At 41.9% G+C, this 16,843-nt stretch overlaps 1 protein-coding gene across 5 annotated transcripts in view; it reads left to right on the top strand.

Moving 5' to 3' along the window:
• Lyrm7 (LYR motif containing 7) overlaps positions 1–16,843 on the top strand; it is a 264,174-nt gene that overhangs the window by 115,751 nt on the left and 131,580 nt on the right. For 2 of the 5 annotated variants that reach the window (XM_087194588.1, XM_087194586.1), the window contains exon 5: positions 11,579–11,691. The exons of the other annotated variants lie outside the window; for them this stretch is intronic. In XM_087194588.1, the coding sequence (XP_087050714.1) occupies positions 11,579–11,691 (113 nt within the window). The remainder of the gene's footprint in view (positions 1–11,578; positions 11,692–16,843) is intronic. 5 annotated transcript variants of the gene reach the window in all.

The raw sequence follows: 16,843 nt of genomic DNA, 5'->3' as shown, positions 1-16,843 counted from the left end.
GAGCATAGCTAACATTTTAAGCTGTGTTACTTTCAACCAAGGAAAAATGGGCTTTGAGTTTATAAAACCATGTTTCATGATACAGTCTGCCAAAAAAAAATGTATACATCAGGAAAAGAAAAGCTTGTATAAATACTTTAGTACTAAATTTATTGAGACATCATGAGATTAATGCAAGTTACCTTTGGCCTGTTCAATTACAAGAGGTGCTCAGAGTGGTGGCCATGAGCTTCCAGACATGAATTAGTACGGCGAACTGCTGATGTGTGCGTACCTTTTTTTTTTTGTGGACTGTGTTACTTCATTGGCTTACAACCTGGACTGTCACCAACTTTAAAGATATCTTTACCAACCGCTTTAAATTAGCTCACTGATAAGCCATGTGAATAAAAAGAATTTGGGCTAATATCATTATTGTCCATTTATCTGTAAGCCAACTTACAGAATTAGTACACAGAAGCATACATATTGACGTAAATAATATATAACTTTATGTTAGTGAACACCAAGGTTTCCCCTTGTAAGCCCGATGGAAGCTCAACCTCCTGTCCGGTAATGTTTTAAGTGGGTTTGCTCACCTCTGAACACCTGTTTGACTATTCCTTTTTAATGTAAAGCCCTGAAAGAGCCAGAAGTCCGCAAGGGCAAAAACAAAAATAAAAAATGAAATGGATGTGAGCTGAAAAATACTTTAATGAGGTCGTTGTAGGTACTTTAACGGATTATTACAAACCAAACTGACAGGCAGATGAACAGATAAGAAAACATACAAGACACATAAAACAATTACATTAAGTCAGCATGCACTCTTAGATGCATTGGTCATGCTGAATTATAATAATATTTTTCTTAGTTTTAGATTTATAACTATAAACTGCTCAAAACTTTTAAAAGGGATTGTCAATTAGTGCTTTTAAAAAATGCATCGTAACAGTATTTCCTTTAATACTTTAAGCTATTCAGAGTACCATCCACCCCCCACTCCCCACCCTGTTAGCGGGATCAAACTCAGGACCTTGCACTTGCCAGGCAGTCAAGATGCCACTGAGCTACATTCCTGGCCCTTCTTTTGGTTTTTTTGAGACAGGGTCTTGCTATGTAGTTCAGGCTGGCCTTGAACTCACTATGTAGTCTAGGCTGGCCTCAAATTCATGGTGATCTTCCTGCCTTGGCCTCCCAACTGCCGAGATTACAGGCATGCACCACCATGCCTGGCTTACTCTGAGTACCTTTTTCCTGTTAGTTAACAAAATAAACTTATAACCAACAAGAATCGGAAGGTGAAAAGAGAGAGCTGTCAATTATTAGATGGGATAGTTATTATTTGTTCACTATCCCTCTTTATCATAAAACCAAATTTGAGGCCTTGTCTCTTTTAGGCCATGATGGCAAGGACTGTCCCAAAGAGACCATGTCCTCTGGACTTAGTACCTTAATCTTTGCAATAGGTTCTACTACTGTGCAGGCCCACTTCCACTTACCAGGCAGCACCAGGTAGAAACCTGTTCCACCTAAAAAATAAACATTGTTTCCTCAAGGGAGGAGGCCCCAGGTGTCCCTGAGTTACACAGGTTTCACTTGCTGTTGATTTCTCAGGGGCCTCTGTGTCAGAGTAACTGTGGAAAGAAGTAACCCCAGCTGTTCCCTGTGTCTCCAGGGGACACTCCTGTTCAAAGTGTGGTGTTAGAGTCTGTACTTTTCCCTGGGACCCACTTCTTTCCATTTCCTAGAGGGTCCCAGTCCATGGACAAGTGCTGAAAAAGATTAGGCACTGGTTCTTTAGGTCTGGGGGACAAAGGAGTTCCAGTTTCTAAATATGTATTCCAAGGGGGTGGGGGAGTCAAGTTTGACATCCAGCTTTCCATTTTGAAAAACAGCAAGGGTGGAAGCATCCTACCAAGCCCACTAGTTTTGTCCCTGTGTCCGAGGCCTCCCTCAGCTGCAAGCTGGAGCCATGGAGGAGCCAGTGCCTGTGCAGCCCACCTCGCGATCTTGTGACCCCTGGTCTGCACCAGCCTTTGGTCTTTTCTTTTCTAGCCCTGATAACAGAACTCTGAGTACAGAACCCAGTTGTTACCCTGGCAGTATGCTCTGAGAGAAATCGTGGTGAGAGAGGAGCAGTCCCCTGGGGACTGGGGGCTGTGGATGTTAGCGCCCTTAATATCTATTTTGTCCAGGGCCAGGGATTTAGCTCAGTGGCTCCACTGCCTGCCTCGCATGCGCAAGGTCCCGAGTTCTATCCCCGGCACTAAAAAAAAAAATTAAAAAATAAAAAAACAAGCTGATGAAAAATAAAATAGGTAAAATGCTTTTTTTTCTTTTTGGTACCAGGGATCGAACCCAGGACCTTGCACTTTTGAGGCAGGCAGCGGCACCACTGAGCTAAATCCCCGGCATGGGTATAACTCTTAAAGTCATAGGCATAGGCAAGAACTTTCTGAACAGAACCCCAGGAAATAGTACCAAGAATCAACAAATGGGACTAACAAAATTAATAAAAACAACAACTGCACAGCAAAAGAAACAACCAACAGAATGAAAAAACAACCTACAGAGTAGTAAAAAAAATTTGCCAGCTATTCTTCAGACAGAGAACTAATATCTAGACTATATACAGAACTTAGAAAAATTAGGTCCCCTTAGAATAAAAGACCCAGTCAAAAGATAAGCAAATGAAATGAATAGACACTTCACAAAAGAAGTACAAGCGGCCAATACATACATGAGAAATGCTCATTGCTGGCCATTAGAGAAATACAAATTAAAACAACATTGAGATTTCATCTTACCTGCAAAAGAATGTCCATCATGAAGAAATCAACTAATAATAAATACAGCCAAGGCTGCAGGGGAAAAGGAACCCCTTTGCATGTCAGCGGAATTGTAAACTAGTACAACCACTATGGAAATCAGTGTGGACAGTCCTCAAAAAACAGTGGGCCAGGGATTTAGCTCAGTGGTACCGCTGCCTGCCTTGAAAGCACCAGGTCGCAAGTTCAATCCCCTGGACCAAAAACAAAACAAAACGAAACACCAAAATAAGATATTCCATTTGACCTAGCTATTCCCCTTCTAGGTATCTTCCCCAAAGAGTTAAAGACATCATATTACATTGATACATGCATTACTCATGATTATAGCAACACAATTTATAATAGCCAAATCTTGGAAGCAGCCTATATGACCATCAACAGCTGAAGGGATAAAGAAAATGTGGTATTTACACACAATGGAATACTACTCTGGCATACAGAAAGATACACTTGGGCCATCTGTAAAAAATGGATGCCTTGAGACCATAATATTAAGTGAAACCAATCAGACACACAAGCTTAAATACTGCATGGTTTCTTTTATATGAGAAACCCAAATTATAAATAAAGAAGAAAATAAAAGGTAATACAAAGTCGGGAGATAGATCATTCTCAAAGGGGAATGTGACCAAGAGATGTACAGGGGACAGTGGGGAGAGGGGATGAAAAGAGGAATGAAGATGATTATATAGATGTACAGCTCCACACAGGGACTGTAAACATTATGGACTGCAAACATGTAGTAATAAAAAATTTCAAAAAGCAAAATGAGGCAGAACAGCCTCAACATTCCCTCCCACTTGGATGAGAGGGAGATCAGGCTCCAGTGAATGCTATACCCTAAGCCTTTGAGAGTGGCATCCATGCTAATCTCTTTTTAATTGGCTGACAGGGTTTCACTTTTTGTATGAGGCATTTTGTTTCCCCAAATCTGCTCTAACACCAGGGGAATGACAGAAGAGGCATAAGGCTATCCAGTAAAAATAGAGAGCGCAGGGCCGGGGATTTAGCTCAGTGGTTCCACTGCCTGCCTCAAAAATGCAAGGTCCCAAGTTTGATCCCCAGTACCAAAAAAAAAAAAAAAAATAGAGAGCATAGATCTTGCTTATTTCCTAAATGTAGCCATCATTAACAAAAGCTTGGGTATGTAAGGGAAAGGTATACTGCAAATGGAGAAAAAAGGGAAGGGGGAAAGAGAAACACTCCCCAGCTGGACCCTTACCTCCTACCAATCTTGGTGGGACCTCCACACGGAAACAGCTAACACTGTATAAATTAAACCCATTATCTCACGGAGTCAAAGAATGAAATCGCAGACGAAAAGGAGGAAGTTAGGGGAGTGTTTAGTATTTATTGGAAGGACTGTCTATGAAGAAAGAGAGCTCCTGGCTGGAAGGAGCCCCAAGAGGAAGCTCTTTGTTCAGAATCTTTTATGGATAAGTATGGTGTGGGAATCTCCCCAGCACCCAGAAGTCACCAATCACAGGAGGCTTGGTGTGGTTTAAAGTAACTAATTGAAACACAGGGTTTGAAAATGTAGATTTTAAAAGAAAAATTAGTTACTCAGCATTCCAGAATTCCCCAAAACCAACCCCCAGCCTGGATGTGGGGAGGGGCTGCTACCTTGGTGCATTCCCCAGAAGCTTCTTTCCAGTCTACCCCTCCTGTCAGAGTCCTGAACTGCGTATCCTTATCTTGACTCTATCATATTTTCTGTTTCTTTTTCCATCTTTAAACTGGACTGTCTGGATGGTTTGAATTAGCTTGACTTGGTGTGTGTGCTGTTTTCTTTGTGATGCCAACCACCCCAACTCCATCTTAGGCTCTGTCCCTTGCTAGCTACAGCCAGAGGGGTGGTGGCAGTGAAGCAGCTGACTGGTCACAGCAGAAGCTGCAGCCAAGACAGCTGGCCAGGGAACAGGGACAGAGCAGCAGGCGAGCAGGGCAGCGTATGGGGAGGGTGTTGGCACTGGGGCCACAGGAGCCTGGTGGAGGGGTCGTGCAGGACACCTAAGGGTCGCCCCAGCCTGAGCTGAAGCCTGGGGGACAGGAAATGGGGTGCAGGCGAAGCAGCGTGCAGGCACGGCAGGCAGGTGAGAGCAGTGGTCACAGTGTGAACAGTGGCTTAGACTGGGCACTTCGCAGAGCCCAGGGACAGCTATGCAGCCAGTACAAGTGGCATCCTGGCCAGAGCTGCGGTGGTGGCCCAGGGCCAAGTGAAGCCCAGAACAGAGCAAAGGGATGTCACACACAGTGGCTTTGCCTTATGTGTCATGGTATGTGTGACCTCCAGAACTCTGGGCAAATCTCCATAAAAGAGAGCCTCAGATGAGGTCCAGAGGTCCACATATTAGCTTTCAAATCGAATTAATTTGGGCCCTAAATATTAGGGTGATTTTGCTTTTACCCACAAGCCACGATGTTCTGGTACACTCAGAATTACACACTTGTTTCTGACCGTCCTGAAAGAAACCCTTGCTCTAGGGGGATTTAGCTCAGTGGTTCTGGCGCCTTCCTTGCAAGTGCAAGGTCCCAAGTTCAATCCCTGGTACCAAAAAAAAAAAAAAAAGAAAAAGAAACCCTTGCTGTAGCAAGGTGGAGGTTTCTTTTTCTTTTTTCCTTTGGTACCGGGGATCGAACTCAGGACCTTGCACTTTTGAGGCAGGTGCAGTGCCACTGAGCTAAATCCCCAGCCCAGGTGGAGGTTTCTGAAAGCAAACACAGAGACTGATCCTGCTGGTGACTAAAGTACAAGACAATCGGAATTTACAACCCGCAGGGTCTTGAGTGGAAAGAAGAGGGACTCTGCGGGCAGAGTCGATGCAGCTTGTCCTTGACCTCTAGATTCCACCATCTCCCCTGACTGAGGGGCCCGTGCCCACTCGGCTGAAGGACCTTCGTCTGTGTCTCTGGAGGAGACAGGTCCTCCCCATCCCCTCCATCACTTCTAGACCTCTAAGCAGACATAAATCCTGGCGGGCCTCGGAGGTCAGCTCTGAAGTGTGAACCAAATACTCCGAAAGAAAAGCAAGGTTTAACCAATTTTTCTCTTTTTTTCATTAGAGTGTGTTTGCAGTCCAAAAGGAATACATTCACAGTGGGGGCTGGACACAATACACCTCCATCCCTTTATGTCTCCTTCCCCTCCCCTCTCCCCTCTCCACTGCCCAAATCTCTTGATCCCCTTCCCAGTTATAAAGGATCTCTGGGGCCGGGGATTTAGCTCAGTGGTGCTGCTGCCTGCCTCGAAAGCACAAGGTCCTGAGTTTGATCCTCAGTGCCAAAGGAAAAAAAAAAAGATCTTGCTCCCTGTTTTCTATCATCTGTCTTTGATTTTGCTCTTTAACTTATTATTTGAGTTTCTCCCATAAGATAAAAGTTTGCATCTCTGATCTTTTCTTTTTTTTTCTCCATACCGGAATTGAAGCACATCCCCAGCCCATCTCTGATTTATTTCACTTAACATTATAGATTCAAGGTGCATCCATTTTCCTACAAATATCTCAAATTTACCCATTTTATAGCGGAGTAGTACTCCAGTGTGTATAAATACCACATTTTAAAATCCATTCATCTGTTGAGGATTTACCAATTTCTTTTTTGGTACCTGGGATCGAACTCAGGACCTTGCGTTTTCGAGACAGGTGGCAGAACCACTGAGCTAAATCCCTGGCCTCTGGATTTACCAATTTTGATTGATTAAAAATAAATATGTTTGGGATCTTAAAAGTGTAGCATCAAGGTGGAAGGAATGCAAAATTGTATCAGGCCACGTTTCTTTCTTTTTTTTTTCCCCCTTAAATTCTTTTATTGGTACATTTTAGGTATACAGTACGTTTACATTTATCATCGGGTGCTTGTACCTGTACATGATGCATCTTGGTTCTTATTTTTTCCCCGTTACCTGTGCTCCCTTCCCTATTTACATAGATTTCGTTTCCATTTTTTTTTCTTTCCTCCTAATTTTTCCTTTCCCTTCTTCCCTTTCCCCTTCCCCTCCCACCACCCCTATACCTTTGGACCTTTTCCTATTTCAAATTGTGAATTATTCATTTTCATCCTTATTTAGACTTTCAGTTTCTCACACTAGAGAAACTATTCGATATTTACACGTGTGTCCTGTTTATTTCACTTAAGAGGATGGCCTCAATATGCATCCATTTAGCTACAAATGTCTCTAGTTTCTCATTCTTTACAGCTGAGTAGTACTCCATTTTATTAAAAAATCACATTTTCTTTATCCAGTCTGAAGTTGATGGGCACTTGGACTGCTTCCAAGCTTTAGCTATTATAAACTGTGCCGCTCTGAACATGGATGCACATATATCACTGTGGTATGATTCTTTTAATTCTTTTGGGAAGATCCCCAGCAGGGGAATAGCTGGGTCAAATGGAACCTCTAGCCCTAGTTCTTTGAGGTATCACCATACTGATTTCCACAATGGTTACACCAGTCTACACTCCCACCAGCAATGGAGCAGGGTTCTTCTTTCCTCACAGCCCCGCCAGCATTTGTTATTGGATGATTTCTTGATAGCATCCGTTCTTTCTGGGGTGAGGTGGAATCTCAGGGTTGTTTTCATCTGCATCTCTTGAATGACCAGGGATGTTGAACATTTTTTCATATATTTATTTGCTGCTTTTACTTCTTTGTCTGAGAAATGTCTGTTCATTTCAGATGCCCATTTTTGAATTGGGTCTTTGAATTTGGGGGGGGTCTGATTTTTTTCAATTCTTTATATGTTCTAGATAGTAGACCTTTGTCTGAGGGACAGCTGCTAAAAATTTTTTCCCACATTGTAGGTTGTCTCTTAGCTCTGTTGGTGGCTTCTCTTGTAGTGCAGAAACTTTTTAATAAGATGAGATCCCAGTTGTTGATTCTTTGTGCTACTTCCCGTCTCACTAAGGTTTTGTTCATAAAGTCCTTTCCTATGCCAATGCCTTCAAGAGTTCTACCTAACTTATCTTCCAGCAAGTTTAGTGTTTCCATCTTAATATTTAGATCTTTAATCCACTTTGATCTTAGTTTAGTGCATCGTGATAGGTATGGGTCTAATTTTAATCTTTGGCAGGTTGAAATCCAGTTTTTCCAACACTATTTATTAAATAGTCTATCTTTCTGTAGCGTTTTTATCATGAATGGGTGTTGGATTTTGTCAAATGCCTTTTCTGCACCTACTGAGATGATCGTATGGTTTTTGTCCTGGTTTTCTTTTTTGGTACCGGTGATCGAACTCGGGTCCTTGCGCTTGCGCAGCAGGCGGTGGAACCACTGAGCTAAATCCCTGCCCCGGTTTTTGTCCTTGACTCTGTTAATATAGTGTATTACATTTATTGATTTACGAATGTTTACTTGGTCAGGGTGTATGATCTTCTTGATGACCCTCTGAATTCTGTTTGCCAGTATCTTGTTGAGGATTTTTGCATCTATGTTCATTAGGGAGATTGGCCTATAGTTCTCTTTTTGGGTTGGGTCTTTCCCTGGTTTTGGAATCAAAGCAACACTTGCTTCCAGGAATGAATTTGGAACCGTTTCTTCCCTTTCAATTTCCTGGATGAGTTTAACGAGTAATGGCAATAGTTCTTCTTTATTTTTATTTTTTTGGTACTGGGAATCGAACTCGGGTCCTTGCGCTTGCAAGGCAGGTGGCAGAACCACTGAGTTAAATCCCTGGCCCAATAGTTCTTCTTTAAATGTCTTGTAGAATTCAGCAGTGAAGCCATCAGGACCTGGGCTTTTCTTTGTTGATAAATTTTTTATTACCTTTTCAATTTCACTCATTGTAATTGTGGTGTTTAGAATTTCTATATCTTCTTCATTTAACTTTGGCAATTCATGTGTATCTAGGAATCTGTCCATTCTTCCGTGTTTTCCATTTTATTAGAGTATACGTTCTTGAAGTAGGTATTGATGATCCTCTGGATTTCTGCTGGGTCTGTTGTGACTTCACCTTTTTCGTTCTTAATCTCATGGATTTGAGCCTTTCTTTTCCTTTTTTTGATAAGGTTGGCTAAAGGTTTATCAATTTTATTTATTCTTTCAAAGAACCAACTCTTCAATTTGTTGATTTTTTTTGTATTGTTCTCTTAGTCTCCATTACATTGATTTCTGCTCTGATCTTTATAATTTCCTTTCTTGTATGAGCTTCAGGTTTGTTATGCTCTTCTTTTTCTAGAAGCTTGAGGTTCTGCATTAGGTTATTTATCTGAGTTCTCTCTGTTTTCCTCATATGGGCATTCACTGCTATGACTTTCCCGTGTAGAACTGCTTTCATTGTGTCCCATAGATTCCTGTATGTTGTACTGGCATTACCATTTACTTGTAGAAACTGTCTAATTTCTTCTTTAATTTCCTCTGTGACCCACTGGTTGTTCAGGAGGGTGTTATTCAATTTCCATGTGTTTGTGGGAGTGTTGCAGATTCTTATGTTATTGATCTCCAATTTTATTGCACTATGGTCTGATAATATACAGGGGGTGACTTCAATTCTTTTACATTTACTTAGACATGTCCTGTGAGCTAGCATGTGATAAATTCAGGGTTTGATAAGCACAAGTCTGACTTAAATTACACAATCAAGTCCTGGCCCCTGTCCCAGGCTTGAGCTGATTCGCACTTCTGCCCCTTTGGGTAATGGGGAGGGGGCATTTCCTCAAGGAAAAGTCCTAAGGCAAAGCCAAAACTTTGTGTTGTTAATCTTCTTCTCTTACCTTCCCGAAAGGGCCCACAGCCCTTTCCCCAGGTGATGTGCTTAAGGGAGGAGCGAAAGACCAGACTCTGCCGTTTCAGAAATGTGTAATCACCCAGAAGAAAATAATAGTGTGATGTATGGATTTCTTTTCCTTTCTTCCTTCCTCCTTTCCTTCCTTCCTTCCTTCCTTTCTTTCTTTCTTTCTTTCTTTCTTTCTTTCTTTCTTTCTTTCTTTCTTTCTTTCTTTCCTTCTTTCTTTCCTTCCTTCTTTCTTCCTTCCTTCCTTCCCTCCCTCCCTCTCTCTCTCTCTCTTTCTTTCTTTTTCTTTCCCTTTATTTTTATTTTTATTTTGACAAGGGGGAGTGGTAGTTTTCTGTTCTTTTTGGCCAGGCATTTGAAAACTTTGAGGTTTTAAGGGTGCTTGTAAATAATTGCATGCATATCATTTTTCTTCTTGGTTTGTAAATTAACATGTTTTTTGGTATGAGGGATGGAACTCTGGACCTTGCACTTGTGAGGCAGGTGGCGGAACCACTGAGCTAAATCCCTGGCCCCTAACTTTTATGAACTTTACCTTTTTATACATAAACCTAACCAGGTTTCTAAAGGCTACCTTTGTATTCTCTCCTGTACCTCTTGAGCCTTGAACTCTGACCTCTGCAGCAGTAAAGCAGCATTTGTATGACACACAAGGTCATTTTTTTAAGAAAAAGAATGCACAGAGTTGTTACATTTTTAGGTGCTGCATTTAAAAGATATAGTTACTCAGAATTCTCTAGTTTGATTAAACTCTTGCAAAGTATCCCTAATTCAATGCTGTGCCCTAAAGTGTATTTTTTTACTAATAGACAATTTATTATGGCACATCAGCAAGATTCTGTGTAGATAATACACCACTTCATTGTGTTATCATTAGGTGTTACTGAATTTCTTTTGCAGTTATTAAAAATCTCAAATTTCTGAATCTGCAGAATAGGACTTTTAAAAATACAATAAACTTTATTTTTTGGTACCGGGGATCGAACTCTGGTCCTTGCGCTTTTGAGGCAGGCGGTGGAACCACTGAGCTAAATCCCGGCCCCTCTAATAAAATAAACTAAAAAAAGAAAATTGGACCCCAGCAGGGTCCATCAGCCTTACTAGAGCTGTGAGGGTCAGGGGATTGTTGAGCTGGGCACTGGTCCACTTCACAGAGAGCTAGCTCATCAGGTTCTTGAACTCACTGTGTGATTGTTCTCCAGTTCTGGCATGCGTAGTTGGAATAGACATACTCAGCAGCTGGCAGCTGACCCACATTGGTTTCCTGAACTGGGGTGAAGGTTATTACAGTAGGAAAGGCCAAGTGGAAGCTACCACAACTATCTACTTCGCCAAGTAATTACTTTTACTGGTTCGCTTCCCTGATCAAACTCTGACAGATATAATTACTAACTCAGACTATTAAAGCTTACCCATGATTATAACATGATGCTAGAGAGAAATGGAAATAAAGAAGGTTGATGTAAGTGTGGGGCTCATAGTTGTAATCCTAGCATCCTGGGAAGTTGCAAGTTTAAGCCAGCCTAGGCAATTTAGTGAGTCTTTGTTGAAGACAGGAGGAGGAGGAAGAGGAGGAGAAGGAGGAACCTGGTGGTGGTCCGTTCAGCAGCTAGCTAATCCAGAGAGGATGCCATCACATCAGTGATGTTAACGGTGTTTTCTATGGTTTGGATAAGGGTCTGCCAATGGCCCATATATTAAAAGCTTCATCCCCAGCCCATGACACTGTTGGGAGGTGGTGTATCCCTCAAAGAAGTGAAATTGAGTCTAGGGTATTGGCACATATCTGTAATCCCAGCCCTTGGGGGCTGAGACAGGAGGATTAGACTTTGAGGCCAGCCTGAGCTACCCAGTGAGTTCAAGGTCAGACTGAACTATATAGCGAAACCCTGTCTCAAAAAGCAAAACCAAAAACCAAACCAAACCAACCAAACAAAAAAACCCTGTAAAAAGTCTTCCAGCCAATATGGACATGCTCTAAAAGGGGATATTGGAATACTGCAACCCTAGCCCCTTCCTCTTCCTTTCTTTCAGATCCTAGCCATGAAGTGAACAGTTTTCCCCTGTATTCCTGCCATGAGGTGCTGTCTCACTGCAGGCCCAAAAGCAGCAGGGCCAACCACTCATGGACTGAACCCTCTGAAACAGTGAGCCAAAATAAACGTTTTTTATATATAAGCTAATTATCTCAGGGATTTGTTACAGTAATGGAAATCTGACTAACATAGCATTTTAGAAGATCCCTTTACAAGATGTGCTCTTACAAAGGACTTTGTAGCTAATAAAATTGAACTGTGTTTAGTAGATCATGACTCAATGTCAGATTTAATGCATTTGTGGGTTTTTTTGGTAACAGAGATTGAACTCTGGTCCTTGTGCTTGGGCAGCAGGCGGCAAATCCACTGAGCTAAATCCCCGGCCTGCATTTGTTTTATAGAATTAAAATTAGCCAGCTGTAGTGCTGCATGCCTGTAACCCCAATACTCAGGAGGCTGAGGCAAGAGGATTGACATGAATTTGAGGTAACCCTGACCTACATAGGGTGACCCTGTCTCAAAAACAAAAAAACAAAAACAAAACCCTAAAATTGAATATTAATTCATAGAATTTTATCTTATTTTGGAGTTATATTTACAAGACCATCTAGCAACTTTTCTTAGCAAGTATAAAAGGGGAATGTTCTGTTTATTTGGGCTATTGAAATCCAGTGGCTTTCAAATATGGGATAGTTCAACAATTTCCAGAATTTTAGAATGGAAGATGGTATAAAGAAGCCTGGAAAAGAAAATTTTAGGATTAACAGCAGCACCCACTGTTTTAGTAATATAGTAAGTATGTGGACAAGTGAGAGAATTCTTTGTTGGGGTACATAACCAACTCTGTGCTTAGTAATGAAACTGGATGTGGAACCGGGAATTTAGCTCAGTGGTTCCGCTGCCTGCCTCGCAAGCCCAAGGACCTGAGTTCGATCCCCAGTACTGCAAAAAAAAAAAAGAACGAAACTGGATGTATCTTTCGCTGTCTGCCCTAGCGACAGCACTGGAGAAAGAACCTGCCCCATGGGTGTAGAGCAGCCTTTGTTCAGGTGGCTTTTACTTTCCACAAAGACCACTGGAATTTGGACTTAAGTCTTCTGTTCCTGTGAGACTTACATAAGACTATTCCCTGCACTAAAAGATATTTGACTCTAAAGGCAATTAAAAATACCTCAATTTTGGGGTGAGGATTTAGCTCAGCAGCACAGCACTTACTTGCAAGCACAAGGCCCTGAGTTCGATTTGGAGCTGATTTCTCTCTGGAGTGCAAATACCAGCACTCTTTGTACCTTGCCCTCTCTCAGGATGTATCTACTTATTACAAGCAAGGGGGGACATCCATTCTTTTATTTTTTATTTTTCCTTTTGGTACCAGGGATCGAACTCAGGACCCTGCATTTGCGAATCAGGCGGCAGAACCACTGAGCTAAATCACCGGCTCTATTACAAGCTAAATTTTGTGTACCTTCAAAATTCATATGTTGAAGTGTTAATTCCCAGTGCAGCTGTATTTGGGTAGGGACCTCTAAGGAAGAGGTTGACGTTAAATAGTCACAGAGTAGCCTCATTAGGAGAGATGCCAGAGAGCTTTTCCCTGGCTCTCTCTGGGATCACACAATGAGGAAGGTCATTTGCAAACTAACCAGAATCAGCAGTAAAGTTGGACTTGGAGATCTAGCTTCCAGAACTCTAAGAAAACAAATTTCTGCTTGCTTACACCATTAGTCTATAGTGTTTTGTTATGGCAACCTGAGCAGATTAATACAGCCCTGAAGTTCTTTCAGAAGGATGTCCCGATATTTTTGATGTCCCAGAATGTTAATGTCTAGGTTGACAAAATCAGCTCTCAGGAGAGAGCCACTTGCTCATTCCTAGAATTAACAAAGATTGTTTAGAATTACAATGACCTTTTTTGAATCAGCATGAAACAAGTTTGTTAAATAGTGATACAAAGGAAAGGAGGATATTGACCTCAAAAATGTTCTCTTTCATTTAATATTTACTAAGCACTAATACCCTACACAATTTCCCTTATAGTTTGTAATCTCATACAATGTGTAATAATTTTAGTTATTTAAGAAAACATTGAGCTCTGAGATACTTTCCTTTTTTAAAAGAAAACTATTACCCATACCTAACCCTAACCACAGCATCAAAATCTGACATGGTTTTACCTTATTTCCTTTTATAAAAAATAAAACTTTCCTAAGCAGGAGATTGATTTTGTTTAATCATTTAGCACCCAGAAGTACTAGAAGTTGCCAGATACCCTATTTGTTCTAAAGACAGTTTTGTTTCCTTCTTTTAAGTCTTATATGACTTTTAAATCCCATAATTTCAGTCGGGCATGGTGGCACACACCTGTGATCCCAGCACTCAGGAGACTGAGGCAGGAGGATCACCATGAGTTGAAAGCCAGCCTGAGTGACATAGCGAGACCCTGTCTCAAAAAAAAAAGAAATCTCATAATTTCCTTTGGGCTTATGTTGTTGGCTAGCCTCAAGGTTTTCCAGGACATGGCTTGCTCTAAAGCACTGAGAGTAGACATCCTTGTACTGGGCTTGCTTGGCCAGGAAAAATTTCTCGTGCCTCACCACTGATCTATTTCAGTTAGAAAAACTGAAAGCACTATGGGTATTTCACACAGAAGTACATTAGCACAGGGAACTGATTATAAAAGTACTGAAAAGAGGGCCGGGGATTTAGCTCAGTGATTCCGCCGCCTGCTGCGCAAGCTGAAGGACTGGAGTTCGATCCCCGGTACCAAAAAAAAAAAAAAAAAAAAAAAAATTACTGAAAAGACAAAGGAGCAAACAGGCGAACGTGGAGTCACTCAGAACCCAGAAACCCTGTTTCGGCCGCTGCCGCTGCTCCAGCTATGCTGTTGGAGCCGGCAGCAGAAAACAAAGTGGTTTTTCTCCTTTTGCCACCTTTTACATGTCCACCGTTGTCTCCCACTGGCAAAATCTCACCAAACCGCGGGGCGGGGGGGGGGGGTAAGCAAGGGAAAGGTAATCGCCCGGCTTCCAGCTCCTGCAGTGGAGACCAGGAAATGCGAGGGCGGGTGACGGGCGGGTGACGTTGACTCGCAGCCCTTAGAGCCCCGCGGCTGATGAGAAGTTTCTGTGCACCGTAGAGAGCTCTTTCCATGTTTGCTTTTCCGTATCTGTTGAGATGATGGCATGGCATTTCTTTTTAATCTATCTTAATTATGTTAAGATTTTCTCATTGTTAAACCTGTTTTTTTTTTTTTCTTTTTTTCTGGTACTGGGGATTGAACTCAGGACCTTGCGCTTGTGCAGCAGGCAGCGGAACCACTGAGCTAAATCCCCGGCCCCACAAGAGTATATTTTAAAGCCAGTGTGGTGGTGCATGTCTGTAGTCCTAGCTCTGCAGGCTGAGGCAGGAGGATCACTGCAAGTTCAAGGCCACCCTGGGCTACATGGTGAGTTCAAGGCCTACCTGAACTACTGTACATAGTGACACCCTGTCTCCAAAAAGAAAAAGTATATTTTAGATGAATAGTTTTTCTTTGTTTTTTGAGTTTTTTTGGTACCCAGGATCAAACTCAGGACCTTGCGCTTGTGAGGCAGGCGTGGTGCCACTGAGCTACATCTCCGGTTGAATGGTTTTTCTTTTTGAATTTCCAAGTTCTCTCTCCAGAGGCAACAATTAATACCAGTTTATTTTTAATAACCAACAAGAGGTAGCATATACATGCACAAGCATGTATGTGTACATACTTTTCTTTCTCATGTGTTAGCATATAACCCACAGTATTCTACATGTTAGTTGTTCACCTAAAAGCATTTCTTGGAGATTATCTCCTATTAACAATTATAGAGCTTAAGTTCTTAATAATATGTAATTTTTTACATTATATATTTACACATAAAATATATTAGTTTTAAATAATATAGGCTGGGTGTGGTAGCTCATACCTGTAATCTCAGCACTTGGGAGGCTGAGGCAGGAGGATTGCTGTGAGTTTGAGGCCAGCCTGGGCTACATAGCAAATTCAAGGCCAGTGTGAACTACATAGCAAGATGGCGTCTCAAAAAACCAAAAATAAATAAATAAATAAATAAATAAATAAATGCAGTATGCCAGTGCCACATTGCTCTACTTATTAAATATTTTTATGTCTTGTAGAGACAGTTCTCACTCATTGCTCTTCTATTTCCTAATTTCCCCAACTATTCTGGTTTATTTTTTCATATCAACTTTTTTTGTTTTGTCTTTTGGGTTTTGTTTTTTTGAGACAAGAGTCTTGCTATGTAGTTCAGGCTGGCCTTGAACTCACTGTGTCGCCCAGGCTGGCCTTCAACTCTTGGTGATGCTCCTGCCTCAGCCTCCCAAGTGCTGGGATTAAGATGTGCAGTACCACGCCCATGATCCATAGTAATTTTAAAAGCAGTTTATCCAGTTCTCAAAAAATATAACATTTATTTTGGAACAGAGAAGAAATCACCTGATTTTCGAACCAAATTTGTCGTGGTTATTTTTCAATGGTTATTTTCTTCACTCAGTTTTTAACAGTCCTTTGGACACCATCGCTTCTTGCACGTCTTGGGCCATTTTTCTTTTAGGGAAGAGAGTTTTTTCTGTGAACCGTGAGAGGCAGCCTACCTCAGTCAGCTGTCTGAAATGTTTTTCTTTCTCTTTCACTCTTCAATTGTGGCTTCCCTTGATGCAGAACGCTCTTCTGACTCTTCTTTTTTGCAACCGGTTTTCTCTCTCTGGGCTCTTGTCCTGTGGGCGAAGGAAGAATGAAGGCGGTGGTGGGAAGGGGACCAGGTTTGGTTTGTTAGAAAGAACAAAGGAAAGCCCGTGATAGACGGGGTGGGGGGCAGCGAGGCTGCCAGGACAGCATGTGACTCTCGAAGCTTCTGTGCAGCTTTTGGCAGGTGGAGGGGCAGATGGAAGGGTGGAAATGCAGGTATGCAGGTGCCACTGCTTGCCAGGCTTTTTGCTGCCAGCAGATTTTATTAGTCCTTTGTTTTTGTGCTCCAAGGAAGCTTTTGTCCCTTGTACTCCAGTCCCCCTTGCCCCAGGCTTATCTCGGTCTTTCTGGGTCTTGGCCTTCAGTTTACTCAGTTTACTTAGTTTAATTCGGCCCGGGACCTTTGTCCTTTTATCTCCTGGTTTCATCTCCTTCCGCTCCTTGGAAGAACTCTTAGCTTTCTGGTTTCTGTAGTTGATCTTGCTGTATGGGTCGTCAATGAAATTGTTCCTCCAGGTTGCTTCTTGTGCTTTTCTCTAT

The sequence above is a fragment of the Heterocephalus glaber genome, unplaced genomic scaffold (assembly GCF_053883595.1).
Source record: "Heterocephalus glaber isolate CG9 unplaced genomic scaffold, H.glaber_assembly_v1.0 deba00001606, whole genome shotgun sequence".
In the NCBI taxonomy this organism is placed as follows: domain Eukaryota; kingdom Metazoa; phylum Chordata; class Mammalia; order Rodentia; family Bathyergidae; genus Heterocephalus; species Heterocephalus glaber.
This window is presented reverse-complemented; position numbering and strand designations above follow the sequence as displayed.